Source organism: Barbus barbus (assembly GCF_936440315.1).
Source record: "Barbus barbus genome assembly, chromosome: 6".
Taxonomy (NCBI): Eukaryota; Metazoa; Chordata; class Actinopteri; order Cypriniformes; family Cyprinidae; genus Barbus; species Barbus barbus.
In genome coordinates, this window is record NC_136734.1 from 13,993,617 (window position 1) to 14,012,286 (window position 18,670).

Consider the following 18,670-nt stretch of genomic DNA (forward strand, 5'->3'; position numbering starts at 1 on the left):
AAAAGCTGAAGCCGGCTCCGCCGCACGTGCTTATATGCTTCCTGGTCGTGACGTCACCCCGCCCGTGACGCCTCGCCCTTGTTTGACTGATTACACATCATATTCAGAGCCTGGTCACGCTGAAGGCGTTCCCATATGCGTTTTCGACGCAGCTCGAAGTTCCTGGAAGGGAACACAAGATATCTTTGGTTGCTGATGCCAAATGCTTGTTCAAACAAACTGGTGATGTCTGCCATATTGTAAAATCTAGGTTGCATGAAATGCATTCATCTATACAATTTATATATATATGTATTTTAATGTTTGAATTTAAGGCAATTTATGGGTCCTCAGTTGTTGTACAATGTAAAATTCTAGGTCCTAAAGCAAAACCAGATGAGAACCACTTATTCACGAGTGGATGACTCAGACTGCGTTGTCTGTTTGAAAGAACACATCACATCTGGAACATTAATATCGGTTTATGAAACATTTTTTGTTTAGAAATACGTGCACAGTAAAACCAGGAATAAAATATATAAAACATATAAAGTCAATTTTATGTCTTTAAACTAAGATAAGCAAAGCTTTGTCGAGGACAGAGGATTTGCTAATGTTTCACCGCAGTAACATCATCAACAGCTTTTCTTCAGGGTTTTTACTACAAAGCACTTTCTCCACATATGCACTAACATTTTTTTTTAATCTTCAGATTTATTGAGTTTTGCCACTGCAAACTAATTATTTTCTTGAACAGACAGCAGACACCTTGGGTAATGGCATCCCTTATTAGAAGTAGAGTTCTCCAGGCCTGATTGCCAGTCAGCAGCTTTTCTCTGTAATGCTGAATATTTCAGCTGCGAATCGTATAACGTGGCCCTCTGGAGGCCAGAAATAAGAGCGGTGGTAGCAAAACCAAGAGCACTAGCTCAGCACATAACTGACAAAATTACTTAGAAAAATGGTCTGTTATTCTGGAATCAATCACTGGCTACTGAAAATGAGCCACTGGGCAACAGTGATTACACCCATCATTAAAGTCAATATGAAATCAAAAACCACCCTATTCACTTTCTTTGTTCCTGGGCTTACTGTGCACGATTTATCAATGTATGTTTTTCGAAAATTAAAAAAAAAAAAAAAGTAATAACTTTACTCAGACAAACCAAGTAAAATGGATTACAAAAATTGTTTTATGTTGACTTTGACCCTACTGTGAACTTTTCTCCATCATCTAAGACATACTTGGTTCATTTTACACTACAGCAGCAATTTAGACCATGAAATAAAAGTTTAGCCCTTTAAGAAAGAGAAATTTGAGACTAAATACTTCCTATATCGAGTTAAATGTTGAGAGGGCATGAAATTGAGGTTAGGTGAGGTTAGACCAATCTGAAAATATGTTGACATGCTCTTTGATTAATGCATGAAATATTTGAAAAGTCTCATTCCCAGTGCTGAAAATTAAATATATATATATATATATATGCCAGCATAGATTGGAATTTATGGACTTATCTGCAGTTCCCATTTTCCATAACGCACTAAGCAGACTCCAGAACTCAGACATCTTGATTTATTCTGAAGATACACCTCCATGTATGTGGCACTAAAAGAAATTGAATCATTATGCTAGACCTTGATTCGGCTGATATAAAATGAAATAAAACCTGCTCATGCCTGCCCAAAATCTTGATTTGGAGTCAGCCAAGGCCATCTTGTTGGGGGGTTGTAAATATTCAAAAAGAATAGAGCTTGTTTGCTTCAAACTCTTTCTGTGCATCAAATCAATAGTGAATAAATATTGGCATTGGATTTTTCATTTGGCTTCAGCCTTCACCTCAGGCAGTTTTGAAAGATGCTCTAATTGTAATTCAAACCCACAGCAGAAATGTTTATTACATTTCAACATGGCATTTGTGTCCTTTCCCAAGGCTAGCTCAACAGTGAACACAGCCAATTCTGTATATTTGACATGCATTTATAGCCCATCCTCTCTTGTGGCAGGGTTGACCTTGTAATCATATGTAAACGAATAACATTGATTAACTATAGTTTAAATGGAATACATTAACACCGTTTAGGAAATGTGAGAAGAGAAGTGAATGGTTATGAAAATAAATACATACTAGAAACTACATTTCGTCTCATTATTACTTTTAAAATGGTATGTTTGAATCATACCAATATCTCAACTTAATTTTGTTGTTGTTTTATTTTTGTGCATAAACCATCACCTGAGAGCGAGGTAATAAAGTACAAACTTTGAGCTTAATTAAAATGGGACCAAAAGTACAATGGAGTCCTCCTCCACTCCTCAACATCTCCCACTCTTGCTTACACCAGACCTGTGCGTGAACACTGCAATTAATGAATCCATAAATTATACCGACACATGAGAATATATGGATATCAACAGCAGAGAAAAGCCTCACCTCCTGACAGCATCTCGTTTCTGCTCATCGATGTTGTCCCACCATTTGGAAAGATACGAGATCTCAGACCAGATCATTTTTCGCCGACTGTCTTCATGTAATTTCACCACCATGTTGTTGAGAATGTGTTGCGTCTGGTCTCTATAGTAGTCATCGAATGTCTTCAGCCAGCCTGAGCAGAACAACACACAAACTTGTTAAACTTTGACTTGATATTTGAAATGGTTTCAAAAATGAAAATTCTGTCATAATTTATTTACTCTCATGTTATTCCAAACCATTCTTTCTTCTGCGGAACACCAAAAGGAGATGTTTAACAGAATGTTCAAGGCAAGCTATTAAATAGGGATCAGAAATAGCGTTACTTTCAATGTATGGAAAAGAGCAGCTTGAATATTCTGCTAAATATCTCATTTTGTGCTCAATGCACAAAAGTAGTAGTATAGTAGGTAGTAGTATATTACAAGTATACTTGTAATATACTTGTACTAGTAGTATTATTGGTAAGGGGTGTGAAACAAAAAAGCAATATGGTATCAGCATGTTTATGCTATACTAATGCAATCAAAATTATTCACCCCCCCCCAAAAAAAACATCTACAAGAGTTTAGTGGCATATTGCAAGCAACATTGTCAATATATAATATAAACATTTTTGAGTTTGTAAGGTTAGGTACAACATTGTGTTAAAACCCAATTAAGCCTTTCGGAAACTCTACAACAAATCTTGACTTGTTGCTGTTACAAATACAATATGGGCAAGTCAAAAGAAATCTCACAAAAGTTATAGAGAATTTTTTAGTTGGACCAGTCTTGTCATTGGGGGTGTTTTGCTACTCCAGGAAGGGGAAATCTTGATTGTATAAAGGACATCATGGATTCTTTGAAGTATCAGTCCATTTTGGCAAAGCTTGTGTTGCCTTTGGTGCATAGACTGAAGCTGATGACCATTGGGCTTTCCAGCAGGGCAACCATCCCAAAGTATACATCCAAGCTTGGTTCAGGAATCGGTCAAAAAATGTTTTTGAGTGGCTTGTTCAGTTTTCAGATTTAAATCTCATTAAAAGAAATTTAAATCTCATTAAAAATCTAATTAAATCTCTCCACCCTCAATACCCTGACTGAGGTGAGACCCTTGAGCAAGGCACCGAACCCCCAACTGTTCCCCGGGCACCGCCGCATTGGGTGCCCACTTCTCCGGGTGTGTGTTCACGGTGTGTGTGTGTTCACCACTGTGTGTATACACTTGGATGGGTTAAATGCAGGCCACAAATTCCGAGTATGGGTCACCATATTTGGCCACATCACTTCACTTTCAAAAATATTGGCCAAACTTTATTTTAAGGTCCAATTCTCGCTATTAACAAACCATTAACTACGACTTTTGCCTAAAAAACTCCTAATTTGCTGCTCACTAATAGTTAGTAAGGTAGCTGTTAAGTTTAGGTATTAGGTAGGATTAGGGATGTAGAATATGGTCGCAGAATATGTTACTAATAGGTATGCCAATGACACTTTATTTTAGGGTTTCTTAAATTATTAGCATGCATATTACTAGAATATTAGCCATTTATTAGTAGTAAATTTATCGAGGGAAAAAGCGTAGTTAATAGTGAATAAGTGTTCCCTATTCTAAAGTGTTACCCTAAAGTGTTACCAAGATATTTGTTGAGATTTGAAGAAAGCAGTGGAAACATGTCGGCACGAAGAGACAACAATTATTGGAGGTAATAAAGAATAAAAGATCATCTACAAAATTTAACTTTTGGGAGATACATTTGTACATGAATGTTTAGAGCTAATTTGTTTACTGATGCCTTGGTGTAATTGTTTTTATCAAATGCTGTTCAAGGCAACAGAATGTTTTGCAGGTCAAGGGGGTGTGAATAATTTTGACTGCAACTGTAGTTTATTCTTTGAGGTAACATAAAATGCCATCATATATGAATATGGTCTCATTCATTGGAATATCTCATGGTATAACCAAACACTACTGTTCAAAAGAACTTAATTTTAAAAATCTTGAAGACAAATTAAAACATCTAACAAAACAACATAAAACGTTATTAAACATAGGATGGATGAGATATATAAGGAGGAGAAGATTAAAGAGGCATTTGAATTGTATTATAAATGTCTATATTCTCAAAAGACAACATGTGCATTGATTTAAACGTTTTTAGATTCTTTTGACATTCCTTCTACTGGACAGATACAAAAAAATGCCTGGTAATGATGGTTTACCATCAGAGTGGTTCAAAACATTTAGAAAAGAGATTTCACCCATTTTTATCTCATCATTCAATTGGACTATTCTTCCTCTTGGAGAAAAGCAAACATCTCAGTTATACCTCTAGAGGAGAAGGATAAAGCCCTATGTAGTTCATTTAGACCTGTAATGTAAACTACAAATTGTTAGCCTTTATTGTAGCAAAAAGGCTTGAGTCCTTTCTACAGATTTATTTAAGTTAGATCAAACTGAATTTATTAGAGAGCAACTGACTCAGGATTAGACAAATGCTTCACGTAATTCAACAAAATAAATAGAGATCACGCTAAAGCCTGGAAAAAGAAAAGCCATTCGATTGTGTGCATTAGGAATAGTTATTTCAGGTTTTAAGGAGGTTCGGAATCTCAGAAACTTGCAGTATTTGAAGCGAGACTAGCATTAAAATAAATGCTTTCCTTAACAGAAAATATAAAATTATAAAGAGGAACATGGCATGGGTATCCCCTCTTACCCGTATTGTTTGCAATTTATATTGACCTCTTGCTCAGGCAATCAGAGAGGACAAGACAATTGGGGAATTACTATTAATAAGGCACAATATAAACTTGCATTATATGCTGATCATTTATATTATATGGATATATTATTATATATAATTTTGTCATTTGGTTTCAACCTAACAAAAGAACTTAAGCATAAGTTGAACAAGTTGAACTATAATTTAATCAGTCACAAAAAATTAAAGATCTTGAACACTGATCCCTGCAGATTGGATTTTAGCTAAGTAGCTGAAAGCATAAAAATAAATCAACTTTCGAGACTGTTACACTTTTCCCAATCACTCCCCATAGATATACCCCTTAAGCAGTTTCATGAATGGGATAAATCCATTTCTAGATTCATTTGAAACGGAAGAAAGCCAAACATTATTAGCAGTTCTTAACAGGATACAAGTAACAATGTAAGTCACCAATCTGAAAGAATGCCGCACAGTTAAGCTCGCTAATGTATTGGTGTGATTTCAACAAAGAAACAAAATGAAAGAACATTTTATGGCGAAAGTCAAGGGATGCCAGTTTGGGTTTTAATAGGTAAAAAAAAGAAAAAAAAAGAAATCTAACTTCAAAAAGCAGATCCATTTTTATCTTAACCCACTAATTATATAATAAATAAAAAGAAAACAGATAGAACAGAATAGAAAAAGAATAGAGCAAGCTAGTGTTAGAGCACTTTTTTGCTTTTGTTAATTGTTTAATAATAAAAATAAAAAACGGTTAGAATACAAAAAGAATAGAGAAGCTAGTGTTCGTTTTTTTTTAAGAAAACAAGCAGTTATTAAAGGGGTCATATGAGGTGATTTCTTGTTTTTCTTTTCTTTAGTGTGTTATGTGTTTGTGCATGTATAAGATCTGCAGAGTTACAAAGCTCTAAAAGATCTAAAAGAGAAGAGAAGGCTGATCCAGACCGGGCCAAAACGCCTCATTAAAACACGTCCCCACATGTCTATGTCACGCTGTGGAAATATTTGGAAATAAAACTACAAGAGTACAAGGCTGGCTGTGCACGAAGGCTATTTCTAAAAAAAAAAAAAAAAGGGTCAATTCCGACATTGCTATGAAAATCTGGCGCTTCTGAATCAGTGAAGTTTGTTTTGTTATTAGTTCAAGTATTTGCTGTTGACTGTTCAAATGCGGAGTTTTGCGCGTGACGCATCGTGTGTGTGTGTGTGTGTGTGTGTGTGTGAGGGGAACAGGGCCACATCACAGCGGAGTGTACAGCCCGACAGAAATCGTCTTAACCGCGGCTTGTGTACTGCAAATATATTTGAGCATCATCACTGTGCCTGTCACGCAACTCTGTTCCACTTTCAGGCTTGAACTGATGGTAAAACTAACTGAAAGCTGAAGCTCATGATTATGGTAAGGGGCGTTACATTTCCGCTAGTGCTTGTGGTGTTCGGCCAATCACAATGCACTGGGTCAGTTGGCCAATCAGAGCAGACTGTGCTTGTTGGAAGGAGGGGCTTTGTGGAAAACGACAAGTTTGAGAGAGGCGGGGCATAGAGGAACTACAATAGTGTACCGTATTTGAAAAATAATGTGTTTTTTGAACATTAAAGCATGTCAACATATTTTGTTACACCTAATCTTTAAAATAGCATCATATGACCCCTTTAAATGAATAGAGTGTAAGTCTAAAAGGGGGCAAGTTTTTTTTTTTTTTAAGAATAGACTTAGAATAGAGTGGTAGAGTTAGAGGGTCAAATAAAGATGGAAGAGATGTGTTTTTAGCTGTTTCTTGAAGATGGATAAGGACTCAGCTGCTCGGATTGAGGTCATATGGTCTACTATTAATAGTATTTTTTTCTCTCTGTATTCCTAAACCATTCTGTGTTCAATTTTGGGGGCTTTTCCAGATGAAGTTGAAAAGACTGACAGATGCTTGTTTAAGATATTACAGATATCAAGTGGCAAAAAGAGGATACATATACTGTATGAGAAAAAAAGAATGGTTTCAAATACTAACAAATGTCAAAGAAATGGAAAGACTCATATTTGTACTATGACTGCAAAAACAAATATTTGAGAACAAATGGAGAAAGCTGAATAGATGAATCTGTTTGAGAGCTTATGTGAGTGTATAATGATTTAATGTACTGCTGAGCCAACTGATCCAATATACATAATTTATGGCAACTTTTATTGTTATTTTTGTTACATATTTTGATTTTTTCTGTAAATTTCTCTTCTGTTACCAAAAACCTATAAAAAAATATGTAAAAAAACCTGTAAATCAAAGTAAACTAGCATTATCACATTCCAGTACCATAGTACCGCCTTTTAGTAGAAAAAGAAAATGTTGCATGTCTGGTTTTACAGGAGGCAAGAAGAACTGTGTTATGCGTCAACTATTGGCATACATGAAGCGTTTACATTCATCTAACACACCAGTTCTTCAGGTGTGATGATGATTGATATTGTATATCACCGCTGGTATAAATGTAAAATTATACTGTGCAAATCTATAGACACAATATATAGTATAACTATTGCAAGAGTACATTTTTACAGTAGTGTCACCTTATTGTTTCTCAAATTTCGAAACTCAGGTTGACTAGCAGTACAAGTTTAACGGTTTAAATGAACTTGGCAAATATTAGAAGTCAGGTGTGTAATTTCTGCACCTCAATCAGCACCAAATGAAATTGCAAACAAAAAGAGGTTTCGCAAACACTCCCACAGTCTTCTACTATTTATACACATAACATAAGCAGTCTACAAACTTACACCCCGCAAACAGACGCTTGAATCCCAGATGAAATGTTCATAAACATGAAATGACAGTTTGCATATATTAATAATTGCAACTCAAACATTCAGAAAACTAATCCTAATAAGTATAAAGATGTACTGACAGCTGTCTAAACACAGCTGTATTCTAACATCAGAAAAAAATTTAAGGTGACAACATAAGCAACAGAACATAACTGACAGTTGCTACACATCGCTTCCCATAAAACATCACATTATGAAAAAACAACAACATGACCTTCAAAGAACCAGTTTTCAAACTAAACGCCCGTGGTGGTTTATCCTGAGGAGACTAACTTGCTGCTCGCTAACTAAACACTAATAAACACAGTAAATTACATTAGATGATAAATGTGAATTCAAGTTAATTATGAATTAAATGTAGGTCTGTTCATGCACACTTTTCGTTTTCCTGTTTAAATCAACATTTTGACAAAAACAACAATGAACGAAATGTGACACGTGAAAGAAATGTTGACACAGAACAAAAACAGGACAGATCAAGTTACCACACACACAAATTATGAAGTCAAACAACAAACGTTGTAGTGAGTCGGTTGTCCTGTGTGTGTGAGAACAGTGCATGTTAATTCACCTGGTAATGTTTGCTTTGCTTAAAATAACTGAAATGGGATCATGTTGGAACGAACACTAGTTATCCATCAACAGTCTAGTCACACTTGAGCGAATAATTTGAATTGTATAGCCTTTATTTATTTACATTTTTGTTATTTTTATTGCATCTTGTGCCATGCGTATTGCATGCTTAAAGGGTCTTGTGAGACCCCCCCTCATTTTTTTTGTGCTGCATCAAGTTGAACACTTAGTACAAACCTGCTAAAAATCACGTGATCGGGAACAAGTGAACCTGCCATGGGGTTGTTTTGAACATTTACAACGCTTTCAATGTTAATATTTTACACAAAACGTCAGCTTCTCTGCTAATTTAAGAAATAATAAACAAATATTATGACAAATTAAGTCATCAACCTTTTCCTTTTGAGTATAGATAAACCAACCAGATATTTGTTTTTAATTGAAATTACAAATGGACAAAATGTTTGTCATAGAAGAGGCATATCTTTCCTGATGCAACACAGGACTGACCTTGTAAACGCGGACAGCATAGAAATGACTTCAGATTTATTTAAAACTCATTAATCATAGATTAAAAGGGGATAAATCTAGAAGTAAAAACAAAATCCTTCCATCAAAATAAGAGAACATCAGGTATCAGATCTGTTATATTAATGCTAACTGCTGTGTATCTAACAATAATATTCTTTTTGTCCTTTCTCAAATGTAATGTAAAATATGAAGTGCACACTTGGTTAATTCCCACGGAAAGGGCCAAGTAATAAACTTCCTGTTTTTGTAGAATGCTGTTTTATTATTAGCTCTTTTGCCCTGAGTGAGATGACTGTGTAAAGGTACATCAATTCTCATCTATCACAGCTGTTGAAATACCTTGGGAAAAAAACACTAAACGGCAAGTCTATTCAGGGTTCAATACAAGTTCAGCTATCAACAGCACTTGTCCATCACCACAGGAAATAATCTCTACTATCCCTAACTCTTTTTAAGCTAAAACTCACAGTTTTAGGTCAGCACTTTATAATGGACAAAATACAGACAATTCTTAAAGTATAACCATGTAAATAGACCTTTTGTGTGTAAAATTATATTGTATCTTTGAACTTCGTTGTCATGGCTACTTTCTCACAATAAGCACAAGGATATCAGAAAAGGACCTGATGTAACTATGTTCACACCTGGTATTAATATCGCACTCAGGTGATCCGACCACAAGTGGTCAAACAGGGTGCAAAATGTTTCCTGGAGAGAGTCAGAAGTGCAAGTGGCCACATGATTATTTCTGTGCTTTCTTTTTGGAGAAAAGGAAAGGAAAGGACATGTGGAATGTTATCCAAAATCAACACACAGTAACAGTTTAGTGGTGATCATGAGTGATGTATATAGTCATGAAACCAGAGACCCTTCACTCAAAATCTCTTCCAAGTGGTCAAAAGAGATTTAAGAGCTGAGAGACTACCAGGTGTAAATAGCGATGTGTCTCGTCCAGTTGTGATCAGATCACAGACAGATCTTAATTCAACTTCCTTAACGTCCTTCCAAATGTAAATCAGTTACACAGAACAAATTCCTCCCATAGGAATTTTGTCAGTAACACAACCTGGGAGGTCACCTGGAAAACTATTCCAACTATAGCTGAAACTATAAAAAGGTTATAATGAATAATTAATGCAAGTCCTTTAACAAAAATTCAAGAGTCCCATTTCTGTTTTTTAAACCATTAGAAATACTGTCCCGCTTTATTTGCATGACTCTAACAGAAACTGAATACACTAACAATAATCAACATGTGTCTCTGTGTGAAAGCACACTCCATCTCACATCCTGTGACCCACTAGGGCTGGGCAAAATGGCCAAAAGTGTTATCACATGTTTTCTGTATCATTTGATATAAATATTCATCATGCTATTGATTTCATACCAATAATGGGAAAGGAAATGCATTCCACATTTGTTAGACCTTAATAATATATGTTGTTGGGTTGGGTTCTAAGTTTTATGATTTAATATAAATTCTTCATCAAACTTTCAATAGATATTGTTATAGATTTATCACCCAGCTGTAAGTACCACCCAAACACTGTCATAGTGGTTAGATTTAGGTGAATATTCATTGAGAAATTATATTTCATTGTTGCCTCAAACTGTGACTAATTTGTGCATGGCTACTCCACTAGTCAATTACTCACTTACATCCCTGGATTTAATCTAGGTCTGCAAGTTATCAAATTTCAGCCATTAATCACAAATGTTTGTAATATTCATTATGTACATGCATCAAACAAACACACGTCTGTTTACTTGATAAACGATGATTCTCATTGACTACAAACACAAGACAATGGCCAACAAACATTAACACTCACCAGGGTCATTATGTGAATGGGGCACAACAAAGACTTGGAGTGGCTCATTGTCCCATTCATTGTCCTGATAAGAGATATCAAAGCCTTGTTTCCATACTCCACCATCAGGGTTATCAAAGCTGAGTAAATCATAAACATCCAGCATCTGGAAGAAAGGAGGAAAGAACATCATTTACTGGACTATAACTGACATACTTCCATTCAATTCCTATATGTTTGACAAAGACTAAGGGCAGAATCAGTTCATAATACTACATTTGTACAATCATTTGTACATCAATATCTATTGGTTATGAAAGTGAAAACCAATTTATGGAGTTACTTAATGGCTGGGCAGGAGGAAGTCTTGATGAAAAGTCACTGACAATGAGTTTAATGATAACAAAAGCATCCTCATGGCTTCTCTGTAATAAAACTCATTCAAAAATCAAAAGAGGACAGAAACATAATTTTATTTGTATTGGCTAAATTTATTTAAATCCAGATGGTACTCCTAAAACATGTGGTTCTAGCTAATTTCAGCTGTCGGTTTTCTGAAACAAGCCAACAAAAAATGATATTCTCTTAAGCAATTCCTGCATGTAAACTCGAAGATGTTTATTTGGACAGGAATCAAAATTGAATTATTGACAAACACAACACAACCCTGGTGTTTGTCAATAAACACCAGGTAATTCAGCAGGGATTTTTTTTCTCAAGTGAAGGATGGAAAAACACCAATACTTCCAGGTTGAATAGTAATAAATAACATAGACTTGCACCTGTAAATGCTGATATTACATCACGTCCCTGTGTGAAATAAAGGTTGAAAAGGGCTACGGAAAAAGGCAAGCCATAGACAAACGCACATGCAAATATATGCAAAAATGAGTCTGCTAGTGTGGCACAATTCAGGCGTTGAGATATTTCTCAACCTCCACAGAACAGCCAGTGGGTCTCCAGAAAACAAGTCTCGCTGGCATTGATCTATCCGTGTTTACAGTAACATTGTTCAGGGGAAAAAAATATTTTCAAAAAAGTATATTGTGCATTATAAAATACCAAAACATTGTTTCAAGGTGACTGTATGAATTATTTTCCTCTTACTTTCTCTGTCATGCCAACCAAATGCTTATGGAATGATAAATATCTTTCTGATTCATTACAGTATCACGACATACAAAATACATGTGACAGCTGTAAACATCCTGATAACATAGTTTAACCCTTCAGTTAAAGTCTGCCTTTATCATATAGCTGACCAGTGTGCTAGTGTGGTTTTACTTGTGTACGTCTTACAAAAATATGATGATATTAGGGGTGTGCGATATGACGATTTTTGATCGTGGACGATAAAAATGTCTCCACGATCTGCTTTTGAAGAAATATCGTAGTATCGTGCTGCAGCGCACATTGTCAAATACAGTTCTGGCGCCGCCGTCTCTATGTACTGTACAACACGACATACAGCAGTAGAGTTACTCAGACAGGACACTGCACTTATTCGCGATCGCAAAAGTACATTATTTGCATACAAGCCTTGCTGGTTAAATGTTTAATTCGCGCGCTGGTCTGACGTGCGCTTGTTCTGAGCACATACACCTGAAGCACGCGCACTAAAACGCCTGTCTAACAGCGCCTGATTACTCAACTAAGTTATATTTTGCGCTAATACTGTCAAAACACACAAGGTTTACATACAGACTCAGTTGGTTATCTCTAAAATGAAAGTAAATAGTTAAGAGAGAAGCGGATGCGTGCCTGTACTGTATATTAGATGCGTGCAGCTCTTAAAGGGACAGGACACTAAACATGCTGTCGACTGTCATTAAAGGGATAGTTCACCCTAAAATTTAATTTCTGTCATTATTTACTCAGTGGAAAACCAAACAGTTGCTGGTCTACATTGACTTTGATAGTAGGAAAGAAAAATCCTATGGAAGTCACTGAGGACCAGCAACTGATTGGTTTTCCACCTTCTTCAAAATGGCATTTATAAATGTTCAGCAGAAGAAAGAAACTCATTCCGGTTTAAAACAACTTTTGAGTAAATGATGATATAAAAATACAACATTATGACAGAATTGACAGACAGATGACAGAATATTAATTTGTGGGGGAACTATTCATTTAACGTTAACAAAACAACAAAACACAGAGAAAAATCACTCACTATTCTTGACTGAAAAACTTTAATACAGTTGCTTTAGGAATCAGTCTATGTAGTGTTTTATTTTTATATTTGTTCATTCAATTTCATTGAATGCTCTGCTAAATACACCTATTGTACCTGGAAATAAAGCACTGTTTGTTTTATTTGTATATTATGTGTATTTGTAATGTGTATCTTTGTTCTTATTTTTTAATAAGAAAAATAAAATAATGACAAAGATTTTTTATCTTCACCCACTTTGGCCTAAATATCTGCCATGCATCTTTGTCTTTCTAGTTTGGCTGTAATGCTCAGACAACTTGTAAAACCAAAATAGTAAAACTAACAAAGAATCGGGATAAAAATCGTGAATCGTGATATTTCTATAAAAAATCGTGATATGATATTTTTCCCATATCGCCCACCCCTAGATGATATTGAGGTTTTCATTTGGAGGAAGAATGGATATCAATGGAATGGATTTCCACCATGAATTAATTGCACTCTGAATGCATGTTTTCTATCACAGTTGATCCATGCAAATGTTATATTCAGACTGTTATTTAAAAGTGGCTTATTTCCAGCTATTGTTGAAAAAAAAAAAATTATAAAGTTTTTTTAAGCGTCTCAACCAATGAGAGCATCTGGGGTAGGCTTAAGCCTGCAGCAGCACTCACATGAGCGCTCCTGATAAAACTACAATTATTTAGGCTAAGCGTCAACATTCACAAACCACTGTTCACTGTTATTTTTAACAGAAAAGCAAACATGTGCTGCTGCGTGCATGATCTGGCATGGCAGAATATGACCAGCACTCCCTTTATTATCATTAAAAAGCTGACATCTCAGTTCATCGCAATCTCATAAAGCTCTGTTATAACACAATGAATATCTGAACAATGAATCTACCATAATGTCTACACTTCGTGTGTTATAATGAGAGAACGTAAGCACGCAATTTTCAGCACTTCACAATAATTTTTGAGCGGTGAGCGGATTCTAATTTAAACATCTTTGACTGACCATTGCGTTCCTTATATCAACAGATATGTCAGTGATTGTCTACATTGCTCAACACTGCAAACACATGTATAAATAGAAACTGCCTATGCTTGCACACGTTAATCATTTTAATGCTATATTTAGTTGTTCTTGTTGCTTTTGTGCAATAAATGAATAACAATTTATATGTTTTTAGATATTTTATGTTTAGAAATGTATATTTTGCACGAGTCCCACGGATCATTTTATTCTCCCGCATCCCACACACGAGTCTTTACCCGCCCGCACTCGCCCATCAAGTGTTGTCTCTCGACACACTCTGTTGCTTTGGGTCCCTGAGTGCAGGTCTGTTGTCGGAAGGTTCCTGTTATAATGTTATGATCGAGGCTCTGGACTCTGAGCATAACTTGTTTTTCTATAACAAACTAGACAAAACGTAAATGCCTTTGCTTTGGTTTTATATTTAATTTGATTACATTAATGTTGAAGTTGAGATTTACAAGAAATATTTACTGGTATATAATACTGGGGAATACCGCTGTAAAAAAGCTTATTTGTTTAAAGTGTTTCCAAACAAATGTTATTGCCCTTTTTTCATATAGCAGTAGCCTACTTTTAAAATAAAAATATATTTTTTTATTTGTTGCCCATCAGTTATCTATATTTCTGCATAAATATGACCCAAAACATCATCAGATTTTCATATAAGTCCTGAAAGTAGACAAAAAGAACTGAATCAAACAAGTGAGAGAAAAATATTTTCTTTGACATTTACATATTTATGAGTTGCATGAGTTTCAGTATCTGGTGTGACTCCCTTTTGCTGCAGTAAAGAAGGTAAAGTTTCTTGTAAATGCTGATCAGTCCTGCACAATAGCATGTAGGAGTTTTAGCCCATTCCTTAGTGCAGAACCACTTCAACTCTGTTGTTGATGGGTTTCCTCCTATCAACTGCTTGCTTAGGTCCTTCAACAACATTTTAATTGGATTAAGGTCTGGACTTTGACTCCAAAACATTAACTTTGTTCTTCTTTAAACATTCTTTGGTAGAATGACTTGTGTGCTTGGGGTTGTTGTCTTGCTGCATGACCCACATTCTCTTGAGACTCTGTTCTTAAACAGATGTCCTGACGGTTTCCTTTAGAATTTGCTTCTATAATTCAGAATTCATTGCTCCATCAATGATGGCAGGCTGTCCTGGACAAGTTGCAGCAAAACAGGCCCAAGCCATGACACTACCACCACCATGTTTCACAGATGGGATAAGATTCTTAAGCTGGAATGCAGTGTGTTCTTTTCTCCAAACATAATAGCTTCTCATTTAAACCAGTAAGTTCTATTGTGGTTTCATCCATCCATTAAACCTTTCTCCAATAGTCCTCTGGCTTGTCCACATGATCTTTTGCAAGCAATTTTCTTTTTGGAGAACAGTGGCTTTCTTCTTGCAACTCTGCCATGCACACCATGGCTGCTCAGGTTTCTCCTGATGGTGGGCTCATGAACATTAACATTAGCCAATGTGAGAAAGGCCTTTAGTTGCTTAGAAGTTATCCTGGGAACTTTTGCAACCTTGCAGACTATTACACGTTCTGCTTTGGAGTGATCTTTGTTGGTCGACCACTTCTCGGGAAGGTAACAGTGGTCTTGAATTTCCTCCATTTGTACACAATCTGTCTGACTGTGGATTTGTGGAGTCCAAACTCTTTAGAGAGGGTTTTGTAACCTTTTCTAGCCTGATAAGCAACATCAACTCTTTTTCCGAGGTACTCAGTAATCTCCTTTGTTCATGACATGATTCACTTCCACAAACATGATCAGACGTTGAAAGATCTATGTTCTTTGAATAAAACAGGTCACATACTGACATTTGATAGTCATTGCACTGACTGAAAACACCTCTGCACAGATGGACTCTAATTTTCACTCTAATTAACTGCTAATCCAAGAGATTCACATACTTTTGCCACTCACAGGTATGCAATATTGGATCATTTTCCTGAATAAATAATTGACAAAGAAAATATTTTTGTCTCATTTGTTTGATTGGGTTCTCTTTGTCTACTTTCAGGTCTTGTGCGAAAATCTGATTATGTTTTGGGTCATATTTATGCAGAAATATAGAAAATTCTAAAGGGTTCACAAACTTTACTTTCCAGCAGCACTGTATACATATATATTTACACACACATACATATACATATATTTTTATATCAAATACTGACAGGGCACGTACAGTAGAAATCTGTATCACTGGGCTGTCTGGGCAAGCAATAGAAATATTATCATTGAGCCTTGACAATCAATTAATCCAACTAATCTTAACACTTCTTTTTTTTTTTTTTTTTTACCTGTACTCCATCCGCTGCCTTGGAGTAGGTCCGTGCTGCAAACTGGCAGTCCTGTGAGTGGATGGGGAGCAGCGCAGGAGCAGGAGGCATCAATTCCAAGTCCCCCTGACTCATGTTCCCTTCAGGAAACATTTTCCCATCTTTCACAGTTTCCCTCAGGTTAATTACAGAGTCCCTGATATTGGCAATGATCTCATTGTTCTCTGCAAGTAGTCTTTCTAAGTGGTCTATTTTGTCCTGGAGAACACCAAGCTGACCCTTTAGAATACAGAAAAACAGAGAAAATCACATACTCCTTCAGCACAAAACTCAGACATTGACGTAACTAAATGCATTACTACATAACTAAGCGCAACTGTCAGACTTTGTTTACAAGACTTATGGATTTAGAAAATATATTTTAACATCCAAAGTAATTTAATGCAGCATCTGGCTAGCAACCTTTCCAGATCAGGCACAAGCACCGTGTCTATGAAAATGGTAGAGACTAAAATGTACAACATTCAATTTGAATTCTCCCCCTGTCACTAATGGCAGATTATACTACATCAATGTCAAAGAACATCAGTGTGTAAAACTCTCAGGAGATTCATATTGCTTGTTTTAAGCTTAGGTTTAGTCTACTGGATTTCAAATAAACAGTGTATGTAAGACACATGTGAATCCTGTAGGACTTGCAACTGAATTTAGGGTAAGCTAAGCCTAAATTCACTAAACATCACTGGTTCTCTGTACATATCAGAAATGTGACAGTTTTCCAATATAACAGTTTTGTTTCTGAAAAATACAAATCATACATTTGAAAAAAATAAAAATCCAAATAGACAATTGGTCGTAAGGGACAGAGTTTTAAAATTCATAATTTAAGAACTGGCTCCCTTTCGATTCATGGGTTCATCTGAACTGGCCACACAAGCTGTAATGGAAAACAAATCACTTAGAGCACACTTGAGTAATGACATTGAATCTGAATCTGTTTTTAATCGCACATTTGAACAGTATTAAGTGGAAAAAGTAAGGGAAAATAGCAAGCATTATGTCTGTCTTCAAACCGAGTGAAGATGTGTCAAAGCTGTTTGCGCATTTACTGACTCTCTGTCGCGGCAAAACAAATGATATTTTATTAGCATACACTCTGAATAGAATGAGATGGAATAAAAGGACTATGAAATAATGCCAAAGGTAGCCTACATTTGTTTCCTGTTGAGCTGACCTCAAGCTGCATGCAAAAGCAAACGTAGCTACAGCGCGAACAATGTAGTCCAATATGATTCTTTCAGTCATATCAGACTCGCATTTAACAACTGTTCTGTGTATAGCTACTTAAGGTGCATTAAATATTGTTGCTAATTTAAGATAGCCTATGCTTATTTTTGCGCCTTTTGTAATGATAGGCTACCGTAATTTTAACCATAGAAATACAATATTAGGCAAATTGTTAATATAGTTAGGGCTATTTATTGGAATCTGTGCTGTCTATATAGGCAGCTCGCTGGGATTTGAAACACAACCCAAGACACTGGGTTAATGACCTTTGAGATCAGTTCACTGTCCGAAGCTAAACACAATCATTCTTTTAATTTGCTTAGAACAGTACCACAATAAGATATTCAATACAAACACACGAGAAAGTATTTGAGAAACAGGAAATGACAGTTAACAGCCATCTTTGCGTCTGTGTATTATTTTAACAGCATAATGTCACTTAGAAGGAAGTAAACTATCAATTCAAACTACTGTCTTTTATCAACCCCATCAGCATCGTTAATATTATCCTATACGTGCAGCAGTCTGAACACAGAAAACACACTGTTCATACAACACAATTTCAGACACTAGTAAGTTACTTACGTTTTGAATCCTCTCTCCATTTGGGTTTTTGCTATGATCGATGTGATCCAACATCAGGTACAAGGAAAATATCACAACACAGAATATGGCACTGCCAAAAACCGTGAACTGTCTGCTGAGCTTCATTTCTCAGATGAGTCCTGTACATTCACTTTTAAAAGCGTGTGGCTCGCGAGCGGTGGTCCCGTAGGTGACAGAAGGCAGAAGTGAAAAAGAAAGGTCTTCTCGCCATGAAGGGGACACCTTCTCTAGCTGACGGAGGGGAAATGTCGCGCTGTGTATCCACTGCGACCTGTCTTCAAAGTTTTGACGATGCGGAAGAGTTTGTGTGATTCAGCAAATTGTGATGGTCAAACAGGCAAAGGAAAAGCGCCAACCCTGCCCCCTTCCTGTGCTTACTGGGCTACAGACAGAGGAGAAATG

The 18,670-nt window shown here is 36.0% G+C and overlaps 1 protein-coding gene across 1 annotated transcript in view; it reads right to left on the reverse strand.

Annotated features, from left to right (window-relative positions):
- The window catches only part of LOC306871455 (alpha-mannosidase 2-like), a 64,246-nt gene extending 45,576 nt beyond the window's left edge, over nucleotides 1–18,670 (reverse strand). The window contains exons 1-4 of the mRNA XM_079419404.1: nucleotides 18,248–18,670; nucleotides 16,397–16,654; nucleotides 10,916–11,060; nucleotides 2,415–2,586 (exon numbers count right to left, since the gene is read on the reverse strand). Coding sequence (XP_079275530.1) covers nucleotides 2,415–2,586; nucleotides 10,916–11,060; nucleotides 16,397–16,654; nucleotides 18,248–18,373 — 701 coding nt within the window. The 5' untranslated portion in view covers nucleotides 18,374–18,670. The remainder of the gene's footprint in view (nucleotides 1–2,414; nucleotides 2,587–10,915; nucleotides 11,061–16,396; nucleotides 16,655–18,247) is intronic.